This window comes from Lichenostomus cassidix, chromosome 1 (assembly GCF_008360975.1).
Source record: "Lichenostomus cassidix isolate B80296 chromosome 1, HeHo_3.0, whole genome shotgun sequence".
Taxonomy (NCBI): domain Eukaryota; kingdom Metazoa; phylum Chordata; class Aves; order Passeriformes; family Meliphagidae; genus Lichenostomus; species Lichenostomus cassidix.
Window position 1 is genome coordinate 78,085,489 of NC_139479.1, and position 21,180 is coordinate 78,106,668.

Genomic DNA, 21,180 nt, shown 5'->3' on the forward strand with positions numbered 1-21,180 from the left:
TTTTTTCAGACTGTTTACATTCAGTGCCCAGATAGTTCATGTTTGAACATTCCTCTGGCTGTGGAAGAGGTGAAAAACCAGATCAGTCTGTTGGTTTAGGAAGGGACATGGGAGTGCAGCATATCAGGGTCTAAGGGTATTGCTCAATCCACTAGCAGAAATTTAGATGCAGTACATCTAATTACAGCCTATTTATGCATTTGAGGCTGACCATCTGATTAAATAGTAACTCCAACAGTGAACTTTGAGATCTGATCCCTACAGGGAGGAAAAAACAACACTCAGTTCCCACATTGGTTTGGCCAGTTCCAATGAACTCTGCTTAACCTAGCATTTTCTCAGCAGACTGCTCTGTCTAAGAAGAAAAAAAAACAAATTTCCCTAGCAGAAGGCAGTTTGTGTAAAATGCAGTGGATAGCTGTTTTGAATGGAATTAAATGGGGCGGGGGGGGAAGTGATTGTGAATGATATAATTGCCTGTTGTGGGTTGTAAAGCCAGAGGGGAATGATACAAGTCAAGGACCTTTTCCCCAGTGCTCTCTGCACTCTCCCAGCCATTGAATCTGTGGGAGATCCAGGAGCAGAGAGCAGCAGGACTGACTGGAGTGCAGCACATACCTGAGCTGGCTGTGTAATCCAGGCTTTGATGACTGGCATGACAGACGGTAGATGTGAAGTCACCTGGGGCTCATGCATTCATCAGTCTCTGTTGATGGCTTCCTTCTCATTCCCACTGGTGGTGTTTAGTTGACTTTGAATTGTTAAGTGCTGGTGGGCTTGATTCTGTGCACTGTTGTCCCACTATTAAATCAGGAATCATAACCAGTTACAATAAGGCCAGAACAGTGAGACTGGGGGCTTAGGCACTTTCTGTGGTATCTGTGATCACAGCAGAAATTTATTATACGCATTGTTTAAATCTACCCATCAGAAAAGCAAGAGAGCCGTGCCTGTGATTGTTTGTTCATTTTTGTGTTCATTTGCACTGTTTTGCTGCTGCAGTTTGCATTCCACTCTGCACTGGTGCAGAATACCCACTGTCTGACAGTCTTCCATTCTTATTTCCTAAATTTTTCTAAATTCTCCTAAATTTCCCATACATAAAATGAGAGAGTAAGAAATGGAAGAAAATATGCTCAATATCCAACTTTCCTGTAAGCCACTTCTAAATTGTTCTGTTCAGTAACTGCTATTTCAGCCCCCTCAGAGTAAGTTTTGGGGAGTGAATTGGACAGCAATGCTCTGGCAGCTCTTATGCCACCAACTATTTCAAAATTACATCTTGATGAAACATGTTGGCAACTCCATGCATATGACCTCTGTTTTTCCTTCAGCCAAAAAATAAGCTGGTGGCAGCCCGAACCATTGTTCTTTGTATTTAAAACAAGTCTTTCAACTGGGAGCCAAAAATTGCTTTTCAGTACAGCTTTGAAAAATTATCAAATCCAGCAGCTTACAAAAATTTTCCATTGCCTTGCTATTCACAAAGTAGAATAGAAAATTTCTGTGTTTTTAGGGCAATCTGCAGCTCCCGAAGATTGTGCCTTGTCCTGTGAAATGAGCCTAATGATTAATACTTTTTTTTCTTTTCATTTTTATTGGTTCTTTCAGGCATTTATAGCCTTGGACCCTTCTGACTATTCCTTTTTTGACAATACACATGCATGTCCAAACCCCCATTCAAAAATGCGTCATTTCTCAGTCATTATTTCTGCTATCCATCATTCTTTAAAAAGTTCTTTTGGCATGATAACATCAGGAACATGTATCTTCCTTTAGAAACTTTTCACCAGGTTCAGTTCAGTTGAGTTTCTACCTTTCAATGCAATTAAAGGATTCAAACCTTTAGTGGTGTGGCTCCAGCTATACTGTGGTAGCACTGGGCTCATTTAAACTGGGGAGTGTCAGACGAGCAACTTTTGCTGTTTGGCTGAGGAAGAGAAGGACAACCTTTCTGGTAAGCAGGTGTTAAAAAAGGTCACCTTGATCCATCATGTCTCAGCACATTTGTGGCATAATGTTCTTTGAGCAGGCAATAACAGTAACAAGTAGGCTGTTCAGATACAGGTACTTCACAATTTTCAGTGCTTCTTACAGGCAGTTCATTATATGGCATTTCACAAAAGCCAGGCTGAAACTAATTCTGGTATTTCATTAGCCAAAATTAATAGATTGCCCAAATCTTAAAAAGCTTTAGGAAAAAAAATCTTGCTCATTTGTTGATGATTTCATTCACTCATTCTGCATTATCTCACAGACCTACACCTTGAGAGGTATCCTCAGGTCTGAACTGGAGGCAGATACATACATTTCTTTGAAGATCGAGAGCAGACTGTCATCTTGTATGTTTGAATCTGACAGTGGCAAAAGACTCTGGTTAACTGGCTAATTTTTTCCTTTTGCTCTTCTTAGACAGTATTTTGCTATCTTTTTGCTTCTACAGATCTTTCCCAGCTTAAAATTTAGCTTAATTTTCAGAGGTTCCTTAATTTCTTTATTAGTTCTTTTAAAACTGCATCTCCCCCCAAGTTGAGGATACACATATATTTAGTTTGTTCAGATGTCCTTCCGTCATCTTTTTATTCAGCCCTTGTTCCTCCAGCTGAGTCTAGTAATTTTCCTGAATTTTCCTGTAAAAGGTTTTTTGATGTCCTCATCTTCATTACTCATTTTACTGCAAGCTGAGCCAAACTGGTATTTAAAATCTTGGTATTTTGTGTAAGTATGATGTAGTGTATTTTGTCTTAGTGGAAATATAGCATCGAAAAACAATTTACATTTTAGCCATGGTCCTGAATATTAATGAGACTTCTTTTACTCACAAACTGGAGCAGTTTGACAGCCTGGTATTATTTTTATCCCGATTTTCCCAGGAAGTTGGCAACAGTATATGCTGGAAAGCAGTTCTTCAGTATCTCATTCACTGAAATTGGTGGTTCATCAACAGTGTCTGTAATTTCTGTTTCGCTTGCACAGCAATAGAATTCAGTATGAATTGCAAATAAAAGGAATCTCAACATCATGCAGATTTTCAGCACATGGAGTTGAATTAACTCTGCTCAGTTATATAATGTTGCCCTATGTTGTAGGAAAATGTAAAGAATTTAGGCCCTTACCTAAGACTGATCACAAGTTGTCTGAAGTTAGTTTTTCTCACTGTTCCAATAGAGTTAAACAACAAGCCAACATGGTAGCAAAACTTCAATCCAAATAAGGTGCTTCCAAATACAGGATTTAAAAATTGTAAAGTCTTAATGTAAAACACTTGAGGTCAGGTTCTGCCCCAGGTGAAGTCCACAGGTCTGGCAAAAGGAGCAATATGGGTGGCTTCAAAACATGAGCTTTGTCTATTCATGTTCTTCTCACGGAGCTGCTTTTCCAGAGACCCAGAGGCTATTTCCACAGCCAAGAATCACCAGATTATAGATAAAATTTTTATGCCAGGAGCTGAGACATGGCTAAAGGCCTTTGTTATTTTTCTGTACAATCTAGAAAATTTCTCTTGGTTGATGCTAACTTCAAGGGAATAATTCCACTTATTAGCCCCCTGTACATTACAGAATTGTAAGTATCTTAATGTACAGTGCTGCAACAGGATCTCTGCTGCACACAATTCAACTGTGAAAAACCCACCTGTATATTTTAGAATATGTTTAGAGTTTATTTTGTAATATAGCCATTACAATATACTTAAATCTGTAAGATAATGATGATTTTCTTGAAAACTCAGTGTTACAAATTCATGCTATTGGCAATGTGCCTAAATACATTAAGCAGCTAGTTGTAGATTTTAGTTTGAAGAAACTCACGGGTGATTACTTGGTTTGCTTTTTCTAATTGTGTGACTGGCTTAAGTATGTCTGCTTTGCTGCATCCTGCCATATTTTTTTAGAGTATTTTCAGAATATCTTTGCAGCTCTTCAAGGTGTGAATTTAAACGTTCTTCAAACTCTCTTGCATGTTTCTCTTCCTCCTGAAGGAATTTTTCAGTTGTTGCAAGGAAGGACATCTCAGGGGGAGACTGAGCAATGAATAGAAAATCATGGTTAGGAAAAGCCAGCAAATGCTACAATGTGTTTGCATTATCAAATTTCAGATGTGAAAAACATCTTGACCTATAGCAGCTAATAAAGCTATAATGCTTTACACCTCTCCAAGAAAGCTTCATTTTTAAAGGCATACATTTTTAAAGACATTCATGTACCTAAAGGACATAAAGTCAACATGATGTTTGATTACCTCTGATATTCATAGCATTAGGGATTTGCCATTAAAAATTTAAATATCCCGCTGGACAGAATTAAGCTGGCACAGAACCTCCAAAGCCTTTGTATTAGCTACAGGTTATGTTCATTATTTGTAGAATGTAGACCAAGGCAGAGGACAATAATCTTTTTTGAAATTACAGAGTATAATTAGTGTTGGATATTGCTGATTGCCTCCTGGAATCTTAGCTCTCTGCTTCTGTGATAGGATGCTTTCTGAGGAAAGAGAGAAAACCTACGCTCATTTCAGTACTATTAACTCCAAACCCTGACATTCTGGAGAATGTACTAAGTTTTATTTGCTGCAAGTAATTAACTGAAAAATCTTCTTTGCATTTAATGAGCATTTAGTAGACTCAGGCATAAACCAACCAGCCTTTAGATGGTTGTCATGGGATGCAGGGTTGTATAAAGAAAAGACATGTGTGAATCTTTGCTGGAGCAAGTTTTAAATTTTTAAGCTGCAATTTTTGTTAATTTTCTTGCTAATGCCTAAGATGCATTCATTGGAATGTCTTTATCAAAAGAAATATGAAATAATTTTTCTTTTCCTAAAGATACTATGCTTGTTTAAGTGCATTCAGTGCTTTTTTGTATAGCTAAATACAATTTTATGACATGAATTTTTAACATGTGACTGAGGAAAAAACTGAGTATAGAAGCTTTAATATTACAAGAAAGGTAATTTTCTATCTTTATACCATCATGTATTGGGGAAAATGATCGACATGTTTAATCTTAGTTAAACCATATCTTAAATAGTTTTAGTTACTGATTACATTATTGGTCTAGAATCTAAGGTTTTCTTTTTTTCTAGAATTTACAAATGTTTGAAGTTTATATGTCAGCACCCCAAATAAGAATTCAAATATTCAAATGGTCTGTGGAAAAGGGCAATTCTATTGCACCTGTAAATTTTTACTTCAGGCTCCACTGTATCAGAATTTCCTATTTCCACAGCAACTACAGACAGATTTGGTCTTTGTTTTCAACTTCATTTGAAACTGCTCTTTAGCAGCTTTTAAGGCTAAAAGATACCAATTAGAGAAATGCTTTTAAGCACTAATCTATTCAAATTCATTGCAGCAGACTTTGAGATGAAATTTAGAGATTTCCTATAGGAAACCCCTTTTCTTTTCAACGTACAGCAAGTAAGTGATAGGTGAAAATAAATTTTGACTTTAATATCATCCTTCTTGAGTGATGTTACATCTTCCTGATGTATAGGACTCCAAAAATGAAATTCACAGAAAAAGCAGAATCTTCCTTTTCTCAATCCCTCCAAATTAGTGTTTTAAAATGATGGGCAAGAAAATGTGACCTAATTTGACATGTACAAGTAAGAAACCTAAAGGTATTGGATCACTTTGTGCCACAACTCCCCTTTCTCAATCCTTGTACTAGCAGGAATAAGGAAGAATGCTAGTCTTTTAAAGTTTAAGAAAATGGAGGGACATGACCTGTCTTCTGATTTTCTTCATAAACACTTGCATGATTTCCCTTTCATAAATTATCATTGTTCTCATATGAAGAGTTTTTCCTGCCATTCTGAATGCCATAGCTACATGCACATTTATTCCTTCATGGGCTAGGTCACAAATACATCTCTCTGTGATGTTAGAATTCAGTGGTAGAATTTTAAATTCTTTGAAGAAGGCTTTTGTATTATGACGAACACACTGGATCTGCAGGCTTTACTTAAAGAATCACCATGTGTTTCACTTACAGAATACCAGCTATGAAATCAGTGATTCAATACTGAGCAAATAAATTACTTGCAGTGAGAAGCATGAGAAATTTGGAAAAATCTGAATCTGAAATACAAATTTAATAGGTGTTTTCTCCAGGTGATCCTGGAGAAAATGATCACCTAGAGAAAAAGGTCTCGTCAGACCTTTCCTTATAGACTGCAGATTTACACAGGTGCCAGTCTTCAGAAACATTACATCAAGTTATAAGAGATTCTCAGAGATTCGTGGTAACTGTGCTTATAGTTACTGATTTGTCATTGGAAACAGATTGGCCTCATGATCAAGCTATCTGCCTAAACTGTTCAGTGTCCTTTGCTTCAACTGGTACTTTGATGTGTTTCTTCATTAAATACACTGTAAACTCCTTATGAGACATCTCAGAATTCCCTCAGAGTTGAGAGAAGAATGTTTATCACTTAGAATAAGCAGGTCATGGCTCCCCACAGCTCCTTATCCAAGGGTCAGACATCACAGACTATGATTTTAGATAGGTCCCTAATGCATTGTTTTTCATGCACTTTGAAAGAAGGTTTTATCTAAGCAAGTCTATAAAGCAACATTCCTTGTTAGCAGCACTTTGCTTTCCACTCTGGTCTGTTCTTTCATTATGTTCTTTATTGTCTCTACTTTTGGCCTCTGAGGAAGAAAAACCAAAAAGAAAGTGCTTTAATCCATGTCTCAGATTAGAATCATGGGCCCTGGTTTATGAATTTCTTTTACTCAGATGTCACTGCTTTTCTGCCTTTTGGTTTTCTAACTGGAACTGGATACGGATGGGTTCATTGCAAGCTTTCAGTCTAATGTTTTTGGGTAATAAGGCAACAAGGACTATTTCTTCATTTCTACAGTGCCAGCTGATCTCATATTTCTTTGGTGTATACCAGTAATGAGTGTCACCTTTTTGCCTCATCCTTTGCTTGAAATGAAGGAGTGCACCTGATAGAGATGCATATTTCCATATATGAAATATGTGCTAAGTATGTGTTTTCCTTAAATAAGAACTTCCCAAAGTGGTTAAGAATTAATTCTGGATTGCTGGGGAGGAGCTCTTCAGGAAGCTAGGTCTGTTCTGTCTCACAGACTGCCTAATTAATTTGCTTAGAGTTAATCTCTTACTTGTCCCATGAGTTGTCCCAGCATTCTTGGATGCACCTTCAGCAGGGCAGCAAGAAAGATTTAACACTTGGATATTTTAACATTTAGTGGTCAAATAACGAGTGGTCAAACCCCAGTGTTATAGCCTTCTCATGTTTAGCTGCTTCTACTTTCCAGGAAAGATTTTGTAATACCAAGAGTAGAAACTGGTCTGGCTTATTTTAGTCTCTTAGTGCCTAAGTTTAGCGGGTTTTGCAAGTAGCTTCCAGTAACCCTTCATTGCAATACATCTTAGAAAGCAGATACAGAGGCCTGTCTTAAACACACTTCTGCTCATATATGAAAAATAAATTTGAGATTCCTAGAAAATTGTTGAGTGACATAGAAAGACTTTTAGAGGGCCTACCTAGCTAGTAATACCAAGGAGTGACAGACATGGACTCAGGGTAGGATCAAGACTGTCAAGATAATGTTTCAGAAAACTAGTGCCTTATAACATTTCCTGAAGTTTTGAACATGCTGGAGATTTCACTTGAGTCCTGTTCCTGTGTTCTTTACCTGTCACATCCTCAGAACTCTGTCAAAGAACTCTGGTTTAACATATTGTGTATTTTCCCTCTCTTTCTTCTCAACACAACAGCATTCCATTTGAACACATAACTCTTTAGTAACAGAACGTTGAATGATTTCTGCGCTAAAGCTGTATCCAATATCAGCTTGAGTGATGACTTAATTTCAATGGTCTGAACTTGTACCTGCTTCAATGCCACTGATTTGGACCTAGACTCTGTACTAGAAACATCTCTTCCTTAATTGTTTTGTTATGTACTTTCCCCACACACCATCTGGAAGTCTTGGCATTGACCCTGTCCAGAGTGCCAGCTGGGAAATAGTTTCCCTGTAGCCTGCAGAAGTGTCTCAGAATGGACGTTTTTCCCAGGCTGTCTGGAAACAGAAGCTTTGTGATTTGGTATCTCTGTCTGGCACTTCTGTCAGAAGAGAGAAGAATTGGTGTTTAGCAGAATCATCTGAAAAATTCCAAATTACTGTTTTCATGATTAGCAGTTTAAAGAGGAAAACTCTGAAGCCATGAGAAACCAAAAGCCCTTTGCTTAAAACGCCTATGAAATGTAAGAATATAAAAACGGAAGTGAGGTCAAACATCAGGGACTACATGGTTCTCACTGTTCTCAGACTACAGGGACACAGCTGATGGGACCACAGTCAGTGAAGGGCTGCACTGCAGTCCCTGCTTCCCAGGCAAGCCATCATTATGGTTCTTCCTATCAGCAATAAGATTCTGGACTATGGAGACAGTTCTCCAAGTCCTCCAGCAGTCAGGTCTCTGACAGGAAAGGATGTGCATTCCTTTTTGAAGTGGACAGCAGAACTGTCTGAGGTACAACAACCACAGGTACAATTGCCTGTGGTTCCTCCCTATAAATAATGAAGCCTTCCCTCTTCTCCTGCTATAGGTTCAGCCAAAGCTCCGCAGCTGAGGATCTCCTGGTTATGAAGATCCATGTATACCAGCTGGACAGAGGGATTAGTTCATTCCTTAGTCACATTCTTACTCCCATTGCTTACTGCTGGTATGGTTTCACGGCTTGAGGTCAGGAAAGTGCTAATTTTCAAGTGCAAAACAATAGTGGCCTGTAGTGGAGGCTTAAGGAAGAAAAGAAGATACTAAGGAAGAGGATAAAGCTCAAATTAAGAGGGAGCTCTAAACCCAACTAATTATGGCAAGTTTTTCTTAAGTTGTCCTAGGCAAAGTGGAATTTGTCCCAATTGTCATGGAGGATTGTAGTCTCCAGCCCATGAAGAATAAAAGAATGAATGCTGACCTATTACTCTATAATTTCAAGAAAAATAAGGATCACACCAGTTATAATTTCCGTTTCTTTTCAAATACAATAGCTACCTTATGGAAAATAGTTGCTGTGATTCCTCTGATTTCATCCATCAATCAAAGAGATGTAGATCAAGTAGGAACTTGATTTGTCTAACAACACTTAAGGCAGTAAGTTTGCAGGTATGATGGAAATACACTTGACACAGAGTGCTCTTACAGAGGCAATACAAAGCAAAGTGCCCCAATATAGAAGCCAATAAGCTAAAATGTAGAAATTATTCTCACAGTCACATAATGGCAGGTAATTATCTCCATCGTTATTAGAACAGAGGTATGGCTCAGCAGTGGATGTTTAATCCCCAGAAAAACTGTATTTCTGTTAGGATATGGTACTTCCATTTTTGCTGGGCTGGCATTGTATAAATAATAATGACAACAAGAGTAATCTAATTTTTGGCTCCTCCAAGGCTGCATTTGGTCCACAGATGGATTTTTGAGAATATATATATGTTATAGGAAAACAGTTACTTACTGATAATTTGATTTCTTCTGCATTGTTAGTAGGGCTCTGAAAGCTGCCTGTTCTGCCCATTTTGGGAAATGGCCCAGGAAAGCCCAAAGGATACCCCACTGGTGGTAATGGAGATTTATGAACTATTGTCTTTTCATGACATCCATGAAGTGGATGAGAAGAGGAAGTGTTATCACTTTTTGATCCAGTGATATTGCCATGGCCATACAAAACAGGACTGCAGTTTCTGTGGTATCCACCAGCCATGAGCATAGCAGTCTGCTGACATTCCACTTCCCATGCATCTTTATTTTGGAAAGATCTAAAAGACAAAAAAAAAGAAGCCTAAAACCCAGTTAAAACTGTTAAGCTATCACAGCAAAGCCAAGGTTTTTTTATTTTATTTGTTTGCACAGTTTTGATTACTTAGCTGGTTAAACTGCTTCATGCATGAAGTTATGGGCATACGATTAAGCATTACCAACTTGCAGCAATTTAGCAATTTCCACCTAAGTTACAGTAAATGTCTGGGTGTGCATTCTCTGTCTGCTTCAGCTGTGAGTTAAATCACCCTAATTTCAACCCTTTCACTGGAGCTTAAATTGAGGAACCTTGCCTTGGTTGGTATAACTGGCAGGACAAGAGCTAAAACCCAAACTCACTTCAGGTATTGAAGATGCCAATATTCCTTAAGTTTTTGTTACCCATCCTTTGCTAATGTTTGTCATTCCTTTGGCTTTTCAGTGGAAGGAGCTATGCAAGCACTCTTCAGCCATGTCTTAGCTTGCAGGATGATAGGAACTAGAGTGAATTTAGCCACACAAATAGAGGAAATGAAATATGGAAGTATGACATGAGAGAAAAAAACTATTATTAGTGGTTGGATAATTAGTCAATTTTGATCTAATATTATCTTGAACAACTATGTTCAAGTGGCTAGAATTTAGAATAAATGCTTAACCAAAAAATAGTACAGGAATCTGTGATTCTGCAATTTTGCTGCTAATTTTGCCACTGATTTAATGATAGCACTTTGGATATTAATATAAAAATTAATAGATCTTTAAAATACACTTTCGAAAAAATTATACAAGAACATGCTTTCATAACAATAAATTACCTCTTCAAGCTTAAAAATAATTTTAAGGCATTTTTTTATGATGATCTATACCTTGTATCTCAGTGATTAGAATTGATGTGCAAGTATATATTTCTAATCATTTGTAGTTCTGTAAGGCAAAAACTATTATGGTTAACAGCTACTTAAAAAAAAAGAAAGCCATTTTCTTCCCATTCCAAATATCTTCTTTTGTGACAGTTAACTGAACAATTCTGATACTGTATTGATAAAAGCAGAAAATTTTGAGACTAGATTTCCTGGATGTCTGCCAAATTACATTAATTTTCAGTTGCATCATTCCTTGTATAATATACCAAAACATGAAAAAAAAATTTCAGATTTTATTAATTTTCTGTTACAGTATTTCTAGCTGAGACAAAAATTTCCATTGGATTGAGGTCTGTGCTTATGATGAAATTTTAATCTTGGGAGGTAACTACTAAAACATGATAACTGTTTGAACAGATTCTATCATTGCAAATACCCTAAAACACCCTACTAATTTGAAATGCAGCTATAAAAGCTTTTAAAGAGCATGTTCTCTGCCACTAAAATATAATTTTATAAATATTCAAGAGTATGCAGTGCTACTCAGTTTTTTTTTTTCTTTTTAAATAAAAAAGACAAGCCAAGTGCAGGGAAAAGCCAGTGTTTTCTGCAGAAAGATCACACCATCATTTTCTAATCTTAATTTGAATATTTAGAGTTGGGAGAGGACGGCTGTGCAGCCTTGATGGACCTGCTTTTTCACAGGGCTAGAGTTAATTTTCTTCACAGTACACAGGGCAGTGTTTTTGATTTGTGCTGGAAATTGTTGATAACACAAGGATGTTTCAGTCACTGCTGAGCAGCACTTACCCAGGCTCAAGGCCTTTTCTGCTCCTCACCCCACCCCATCAGTGAGGAGGGTAGGAGTGCACAAGGATTTGGGAGGGGACACACCTGGGACAGCTGATCCCAGCTGAGCACAGAGATATTCCACAACATATGGCATCATGCTCAGCAATAAAAAGCTGGGGGAAGGTTACTTTATTATTATTATTATTATTATTATTATTATTATTAGTAGTAGTAGTAGTAGTAGTAGTGTTATTATTACTATCACCTACCTTTTCTGTCCAATTAAACTGTATCTCAACACATGAATTTTACTTTTTTTTAATCCCAATTCTTTCTCTGTGAGTGGGGGAGTGAGTAAATGACTGTGTGGTGTTTACCTGGTGTTTACCTGTTTAAATCACAACAGCCCTAAAACATGAAACTGAGTATTCAGTAAATGGACTGTGCAGAACAACTCGGAGAATTAATGAAGAACATATTTTTTTCTCCGATTATAAAAGAAGCTGTGATTAAGATACTCTGAATACTACAGGAAAGCAAATTATAAGCATGGTGCTGTATTATTATTATTACTATAATTTTATTTTTACTATAATAGTAATATTATTATACATTCTAACATAAAACTCTCTGAGACCATTCACCAAACCTTCTAGTTCTCTAAATCCCCTAAAATGTTTACCTTTATGGAGGCAGAGTTTTCTCCTTTCTTTCATGCTTTTCTTTACATAAATATATTCTGATCTTTGGGCAAGGAGAATACCTTTTTTCTTTTTTTCTCCCTATTTTAAAGTCCATTTCATCTATGGTATGGATGAAGGGCACAGTGAAAAAAAACCTGCCACAATTGAAGATAGATGGCATGAATAATAAAATCACAGATTTTATTTTTTTTCATCCTGTGTTCTGACCTTTTTGGAAGTAATTTTCTTTCTAAACCCATGGTAAAGTCTATGTGATCTGTGTTCTTTTTTTCCCCAAGAACTGCTTCTCTATGTATTTAATAACAATTATTACTGTTAGGTTATAGTGTACTTTGCTAAGAACAGAATTTTCAGACTGGAGTGCCTGCTTGACTTGGCTTATGGGAGCTTTTAGATAGTAAAAACAGATGCTGCACCTCCCCTACCAAAAAGGAAAAAACAAAACAAAACCCAACTTTTTTTTTTTTTTTTTTTTTTTTTTTTTTAAAGGAACTCCCATTCCTGCTGTAATCCACAGGATTGCTGAGGCTGCTTGGTATTTTGACAAAACATGACACCTACATTGATGTTCTTTGATATGAATACTAGGCCTTTACTCTGGATGGTTTTCACAGTTGTGATTTAAATTTCTATGGTTTTCACAAATTTAAATTTGTGATTTAAAATAATATCTAAGAACTTAAATCTACTTTAGTCTGTTAACATGTTGACAACCTGGAAACCTGTAAAAAGCTGTCCATTTGTTAACACTACCAATGCAAATACACTATTAATGCAGTTGAACAACTTATGCTATTGTTGGGATTACTGTCATAGAGTATTTAACATGTACACAGACCTCACAAAAATAATGTCACTGTTGACATGGTGACATAGGGGACAAGTAGTGAAAGAACAATGTCCTCACAAAGGAATTTTATAGAAAAGATCTACTTTTCCATACTCATATATAAAGTCTGCCTGGTCCCTCTGTGGTCAATGACTTCAGTGATGCAAAACAAACTCTTTACACAGCTCTAGTGGTTCACATAACCAGTCTTAAGAAAAAAAATCAACAGATCTTTAATGACCAGAATGTCTTGAAGAATTTGTGCTGTTGCTTTTTTCTCGCAAGCATAACAGCTAGCTTGATTTTAAAATGGATAAAAAAGCTTTTTCCTGAAGAACTGTTTTCACTACTTCCACTTTATCTATTGCAATAACTGATACAGTGGTGAGTGTGACTAAGAGTGTGTGATCTCCAAAGGGTAGTGAAAACCTCCTTAACACAGATACTTCACTGGCAATACACCACCTTTAAGTGATTCCCAGTTATCTTAGCAGCCATTCAGTCCTAGCCTTTAACCTTCACTTTTGCCACATGATGAAAGTGCACTTTGGCTTGACCAATTACCTTTTTTGTGCATATTTTTGTGGTCAATAAGTAGCTTTTCATTTGGGAACTCACAGATGTTTTAATTTTGGAAGAAACAAATTGAAAATATCAGCTTCATCAGAGAAGGTCCTTTTCAACCATGCCAAAATTTAAATAAACTGAATGTGGTCAAGATCTAACTAAAGGATTGACATTTTGAGGGTGGAGAAAGCTTATGTAAATGGCAATTAGAAGTAAGGTAATTATATAAGAGAACAGTAGTTAATTAAGGTGGTCATAGGTAGAATGTGGTCACAGTCCTTTTTTAGCCAAAAGTTGCTATTGCTGCACTTTGTAATATTTGGAAATTCACTGTATACTGAAAGAAAGAAGAAATCATGCTGCCTTTTCGATTGCCAGTACAACTTCCTGCAATTTCCTGTCTTTTCTCTAGAGGTCTCCTCTATAAGATATGATGGTGCCCATGCCCAGGATTCCAGTACTAACTGAGACACCACTGAAAAATATTGTAGAATATACACCCATCCCTTGCACAAACACCATGTTTTCTAATTTTTTACTATATAAAAAAAGTCTTTGTGCCCTTTCTCTAGTGCCATAATTACCATGGAAACAGAACTGCAAATCAAACCAGAAATAACAGGGTTTATGCTCACAATAAAATAAACATACCCCAGCTTTTAACTTAACCAACATCAATTCCTGGTTTATCTGCATTCATTTGATGGTTGAAAACTTGGTTTTAGTTTTCTGGGAAAATGTTGACATAGTTTCCTGCTTGGGAACAGAGAAATGATAGTACCAAGAGGGCCCAATCATAAAAACACTGTCTGGCTGATGTGCATACAGAGTACGTGTCAAATTTGCACATTTTGAAATCTGTGTATTTATTTATCTAAATAGCTTCTTGTTTAGGAATTCTAATGCATGATTTAGATCCTGAAATCCAGGCTCAATATATCTGCTTCATCATATTAATTATAATAATAATTTATATTGTGTTCAGTAGTCTGGCTGAGATTTCTGTTGTGAGAAAGGTTAACTCTCACAAGTTTCTCTCTCACAGTTTTAGTTCAATGTTGGTCTTCACTGGCGATGGAACCACAATCCTGCAAATTACATGCATAGTTCTACTGTCTCAAATATTTATGTTCTCATAAATGAAATTTCACAGTCCCTTATATACCGCAATTGTAAATCCTGAGAAAAAGGGATAAAAATCTTACTTTTTCTCACTTGAGAGGAGTTGAAGCATGAGCAAAAATTGTACTTACCAATTTTGGTGAAGTTATGCGACCTAATGGTGCAGAATAACCTGTATCTTGGTTTGCAAGAATTTGTTTCAGCAAAGGCTTCAACATAATTTGAAACTTCATAGGAAATCAGCCATGCCTGCCACTTCCATACAAATATATATATATATATATATATATATACACATATATACGTGTGTGTGTATGTATGCACTATGTATATACATATATGTAATATATATACATATCTATTTATTTTTATATACACATGAAAATTATCTCCAACAAAAACCAGTATTCTTTAAAAAGAAATCTTAGGCAGAAACATAGGTACATATATTGGGATGCCCCTCTATTTTGCAGAAAGAAAAGAATTTTAAATTTTGCCAAAACCTAAATGTTGTATGAGTTTGATATCTTAATATGTACAATTTTGGCTCCCGCTATTTAAACTTTGCTTCACAGAGCTGTTTTACATTAGTGCTATCATGTAAACTCTTTATTAAATAATCAACAGATTTAGCTTCCTATTAATTTTTATTTTTCTGTATTGTGAAATATTGTTTAGCAGGGAGTTTATTTTCTTTTTTCTTTTCTTTTTTTTTTTTTTAATGCAGTGCCATGATTATAGCATGTTTGAAGGCAATTCAATGGCTCACTGAATACAGGGAAATAAGAAGAAAGTCATTGCTACAATGCTTTCTATGAGTCTGAGTATTCTCAAGTCTCATTATTTTTCCCTAACAAGGAGTTTATTGTAGTAGTGACTTACTCAGGGCAACTGAAATTATGTTTCTTTTAAAAATCAGGTCACACAAGAACACCAAAGCTAGACAAGGCATTAAAATAGGTTCAATGAAACTTCCAACAAATGAAACTGGAGGACACAAAGCTTTTCAGCAGGGCTTATAGTTCAAACTGCTTATTAAGAGAACCTCCCGTTGAGCAGTTTACCTCTCATGTTGGCTTTTCTATCCTTTCCTTGTCTTGTTTTTATTTGGTAGTAAAAATACAGTCTGTTCTATTTTGCAAAATCTGGAACTCAAGAATAACTTGAGCCACACATAAAAAGTTTTTAGAGTTTCATGAGCTAAATACTAAAACAGATATTAAACATTTCTGAGACTTCATTTATTGCCAAATTCCATCCAGCAAAATATAGGAGGTCCTTACAAATATAATAACAAGGTCCGATATTTAGATTGTTGGGAGTTCTGAATGAACATAAACAGCAAAAAAATTGACAGTTTGGTCCTGTTAGACACTTCCAAAACACTTACAGTAAGTTTCATATATGTGTACAATCTAAATAATACCTCTCTTCTTTCTTTTCTTGCATCTTCGAATGAGTTTGGTAGCTGTGCTCTGTTTCCCTATATGTATCCATGCAACCCAGTATCGATGTTTCTGTGTTATTTTGTGGTTTAACAAGGCTATTTTGTAGTCTTAAATTCTCACATTCAATTTTGTGAACAGAAGCTGTGAAATTTCCATGTTCTTTGTTACATAAATCTATACTCTGTGAAAGGAGATAAAACCATCATTAAGTATTTATTTTTTCCACAGTAAATGGGTGTATTTTTAACAAGCAAACACAAAACAATATTCCATGCTAAAGAAAAGACCTAGCTACCATATATAATCATGCAACATTTAGGGCAAACCAAGAGAATTGCCTGCAGAAAAAAAAAAATCACTGTAGATAAATGGAAAAGAAGGGATAACAGCCTCTATAACACAATAAAACAAATTAAAATTTCTCAGCAAACATGCATTCAAAATATTATTGTTGTAAATTCATCGCTTCCTTTGTAAAACTGATGACATAAAAGCAACCATAACGGCTATAGCTGCATATTGTATTGCTCCCTCCAGTAACAATTCCTCCAAAAATAACAAATAAAATTATAGGAGTTCATTACTATACTAGATATAGAGTATGTGTACAGGCACAATTTAATATTGTATTGAGACAGGCACCTTTAGTTTCAGAAGCAGTGAGTAAGGCCACATTAGCACAGTGCTCTCTGTCCCTGTCACTAAAACCTGCTTCTCAGCTGGGTTAGCCCACATGGTATGCAAGGCAAAATACTGAAGGTGGAAGCCACACATGCACTGTGATCAGGGCCTAAAGAGCCCCATCCACTAGGATATCAACAAAGGAAGATGGGAATTAACTCTGGAAGTTATCTAGCCAAGATACTGTTCCTTTTTTTTCCTGTCACTTAATCCACAAAGCCTATGTGGCACACCTGAGCCAGCTATTTTGGAACTACCTCTCTGCAGAGTACTGCACTGCATTGTGCAATATATTTGCAATAACAGTATACTGTCATCAACAGGAAAGTCTCAAAAGCTTTATCAGATTACACACAAAAGACTAAAACCCCTTGCATTTCATTAAGTTGTGCTTTCACATATTCCTACATTTACTTTCTGCTTTTGGAACTCAGCAACTCATTTGTATTACAGATTTGGTTCTTAGTACACTGCTGGCATATCTGTGCTCCTGCATTTGAAAGCTTGTCTATTCCTCACACTGGTTTGATGCCATCTCTTCCTTGCCTTGCTTAGTTTTAGGAGGATTTTATGAGCCAAGCTGGCATGGAAGTGCCAGAAGGTATAAGAAAATTTAATATTTTTTGCAGTGATGGGGGAGTAGGGGCTCAGCTATGTTACAAGTGGGAGGAGTGGCAGAACTGAGGGAGAAAAAGAGCACTAAGTCATCCTACCACTAATAGCTCTAGAATCAGCAGTAAAGCTACAATGGCACGAACCTCAAAACTGAGCTGGCCCAGCTACATTGCTTTTGACATCTAAACCCTGAAAGTAACCCTGCCTGATGATGCATTACACTGTACTGACTTAGACTGGCACTGGTCTCAGAGGTCTGTATAGTGCTCCACAGCACAGCACAAACACATCCATAAAAATCTCTCCAATCCCTGGAATGTTAATATCAAATATCTCACAATCTCTAATATTTAGATCCTCACAATACGTTAGCAAAATAGGAAAGAACTATTGAGTCCACAAATCTATTTTAATGTGTATTGACCTTAGTATGTGTAATAACTGGATTTTACTGTTAAAATATAACAAGCGTGTGATGTCTCCAAGGATGCTTGTCAGACAGCTCTTCTCAATCTTCAAGAGGAGTGTCACTGCAGAGAAGAGTTAGACATGCATACACACATCCATCTATGCTGCCACAACAATATATCACATATACACATACAAATATCCATAATGATGTTATGTGTGTATAGGTAAGGCATCACTGATGGACATATATGCTATTTTAAGGGTGTGGATAAACAGGACATTCTTTCATGACAATTAATTGGCTACAAATCCCCCAATAATATATTTACATCAGTATTTCCAAACATTCCAGTGGGGTTGCTTTTTAGTGATAAATACAGTAACTCCAGATGTTCTGTAAGCAGGAGGTGTATTGAAGCTTTTTGTGGAAAACAGCATATATACTATTTATTTTATCTTCATAAACCTTCATAAAGGTCTACATAATCTTAAGGCATACTTTTTATCAATTAAATTTTAAAGCTCCCCTGTTTGGAGAGATATAAATACCAAACTCTGAAAATAAGCTGGGTGGGAGCAAAATGTGTCAGTTTTTTACACTGCTCTTTAAATACCACGTGAACAAAGGGGTAAGATATTAAAAAGGGACATATTTTTGTCTGTGAGAATGATGACTGTTTAAACTTAAATAAGTGACATCACTTAACAAAAAAATAAACTCCTAGAAACTCTTTAGTGTCTAGACAGTTACTGAAAAATTTAGTTTACTTATAGTTTAATACAATTAAGGTAAAAATTACTCTTAGCTATGCCCATCTTTAGGCTGTGTGAATACCACTTGGTTTTGATTATGTTGCACACCTTAGTTTATTTAATTTATGCAAACCAGAAATCTCTTAATCTGCCATGATCTTAATCTACATTTACAATAAATATAAGTAACTATTCTGCATACTTCATAGATTAAAAAAAAATTACCTTGCAATTTTCACACTCTTGGTCTTCCACCATCTCTTTTAGGTGTGTGTTTTCAGATTTGATAACTTGGTAACGGAATTCCAAGAACTAGGAAAATATTAAGTTCTTAGTTATGTGCAAGAATATTACTCTTAACTGGAAAAACAATAAGTATAGATATGTTTAAACTTACTTTACAAAATGTATGCTAAGAATTACAAAACTTATTATAATATGTTTAAATGTGGCAATACCAAAGCAGGAAGAACATTAAAGCATCTATAAAAGATACACAAATGCAATGCCTCTGAATTTATTTACCTTTTTGAAAGAAGTAATGACTTAGGAAAACAAGAAGTTCACATGCAGTCACTAGATACCGAGAGGGACAGATTTTACAGGCCACTGAAACTAGGTGAAATCCTATTCATGACATCTAGAAACAAAATCTACTGTTTTAGTGATATGGAAATATCCAGTAAAGAGTGCCACACAGCAGGAGACATCTCTCATTTTCCCCATAACACTAAACTTACTGTAGTCAAAAGTAAAGCATTACTTCAATCACAGATGGAAAACTGTGTAGTGATCCTCTCAGAAAACCCAGAGATACCCAGAAACCCCTAAATATGATGGTTCTTTTGGTTTACAAAGTAAGTAACAAAGATAACATATTTGTTTTTAAAACAGAAATTTGCCATAAAAACCCGCACTGGTATCTTACTGTTTCCAGGTATAAAATAACTAGAATTCTCAATGCAGATTTGTGACACTGTTCAAAAAGCCTTAGAAAACACTGAAAAATTAGAAACTTAAAGCCATGTAATAACCACAAACTGGAAGTTTTCAAGATCTTTTGCACATTAAAATGGTAACTAGTTGTGATGGTCAGAATGAATTTCAATTTAGATGTACAGTTGACATTTACTGGTGCTTTCTTCTTCCAGTATCAATTTGGCTGCTTTTGTAATAGTTCACAGATATTACAGTGCTGCTGATAAAAATTACAGCAAGAAATGTAATGTCTTTTTTCACAGATAATAAATGTCATAATCAATAGTGTGGAGTAAAATGATGTAGGCTGCTTTTGCCTACTTGCATACCTGTTGTTTTGCTAACAATTTGTGTTTTGTCTCTAACTCCATTTTTAACTGTCTTTCCAGAAGACTAGCTTTCTCCATGATAGTTGCTATAGTGATCTCCTTCTTATGAAGCTCCTCTGTCAGGTCAGAGATTTCTGTCTTCATTTTTTCCTGCTCAGAGCAATGGGACTGCTCCTCTCGATAAACATGGTTTCTTATCTATAGCAAATACATTTCAAAAAGAAAAAATTCTGTGTAGTAAATATGATTGCATCACTTGCTACTTATCAGTGACTTTTTCTGTTGTTGCTTCCAAGACACCAACTCTTCTAACTGAATCAGAAATTCTGAGATTGTAAAACAAAATGTTTTCAGAAGTCATTACACAGAGCTTTGTTGATTTTTACATCTTTTTTCAACACTTCTCTTGTACTTTCATTTGCCTATTTAGTATTAGAAATGAACAAAATACAATACACTTAAATTAATGTTTTCAAAGAAACATAAAAATAATGTAAGGAATTGGAATTTATGGTAAAGAATATCAAAGGAAATATCCATTCAATAAGCTTAAGTATGATTTATTTATACTGTTCCTAAGGTAAGTTAGGTTAAAGAAAGTTTGATGAAGCGTAAATTAACTTAGAAGCAATAGAAATAAATTTATCTAGAGACTCTTTAATAAGAAACTATGTTAGAAATAAAGAGTATATATGGTAAATCGCTTAATGAGAATTTTTCCTGCCATTGCATACAAATTTTAAGCTCAAACTTTCCACAGAGTTCTCCAAAGTATCAACACAAGAATTGTTTTCATAATCTTTCCACTACAACCAGCAATTTAGTAATGATAGTTCTTTTTGTTAAGAAACAAAACTGCAAAAAACAGCATAACAATCTTTGAACCAATTTAATAACTCCTTGCAGTACTGTACAAAATAAGTAACAGATGGCATTTCATTTTTATTTATGCAAACTGCATAGAAATTTTAGAATTATAAACAAATATATGTGGATAAAAGAAACCTAGGAGCTAGATCATGACTGTCATGCTAAAATTGATGAACCCAAGTCAGCTGCACCCAAATACACACATTCAAAACTCACCTGGATGCATTCTTGTGTACTCTACTCTAGGTGACCCTGCCTTGGCAGGGTGGTTGGACCCTTCCAACCCTAACAATCCTCTGATTCCTGCTTACACTGCCACTCAGCCAAAGCACAACTTGCCTGTAAGAGGAGTTCTGAGCATCCTCTGCTTCCAGAGTATTTTGACCTGCCAAGCCACACACCATTCCACAGTGCCATGCCACTGCTGCTTGCTCCCAGC

The 21,180-nt window shown here is 35.9% G+C and overlaps 1 protein-coding gene across 1 annotated transcript in view; it reads right to left on the reverse strand.

The window, feature by feature from the left end:
* Positions 1-591: 591 nt before the first annotated feature.
* Positions 592-21,180, reverse strand: part of DEUP1 (deuterosome assembly protein 1) — a 43,705-nt gene continuing 23,116 nt past the window's right edge. The window contains exons 10-14 of the mRNA XM_085065114.1: positions 19,872-20,069; positions 18,790-18,876; positions 16,083-16,285; positions 9,496-9,796; positions 592-4,021 (exon numbers count right to left, since the gene is read on the reverse strand). Of these exons, the coding sequence (XP_084921240.1) occupies positions 3,851-4,021; positions 9,496-9,796; positions 16,083-16,285; positions 18,790-18,876; positions 19,872-20,069 (960 nt within the window). The 3' untranslated portion in view covers positions 592-3,850. The remainder of the gene's footprint in view (positions 4,022-9,495; positions 9,797-16,082; positions 16,286-18,789; positions 18,877-19,871; positions 20,070-21,180) is intronic.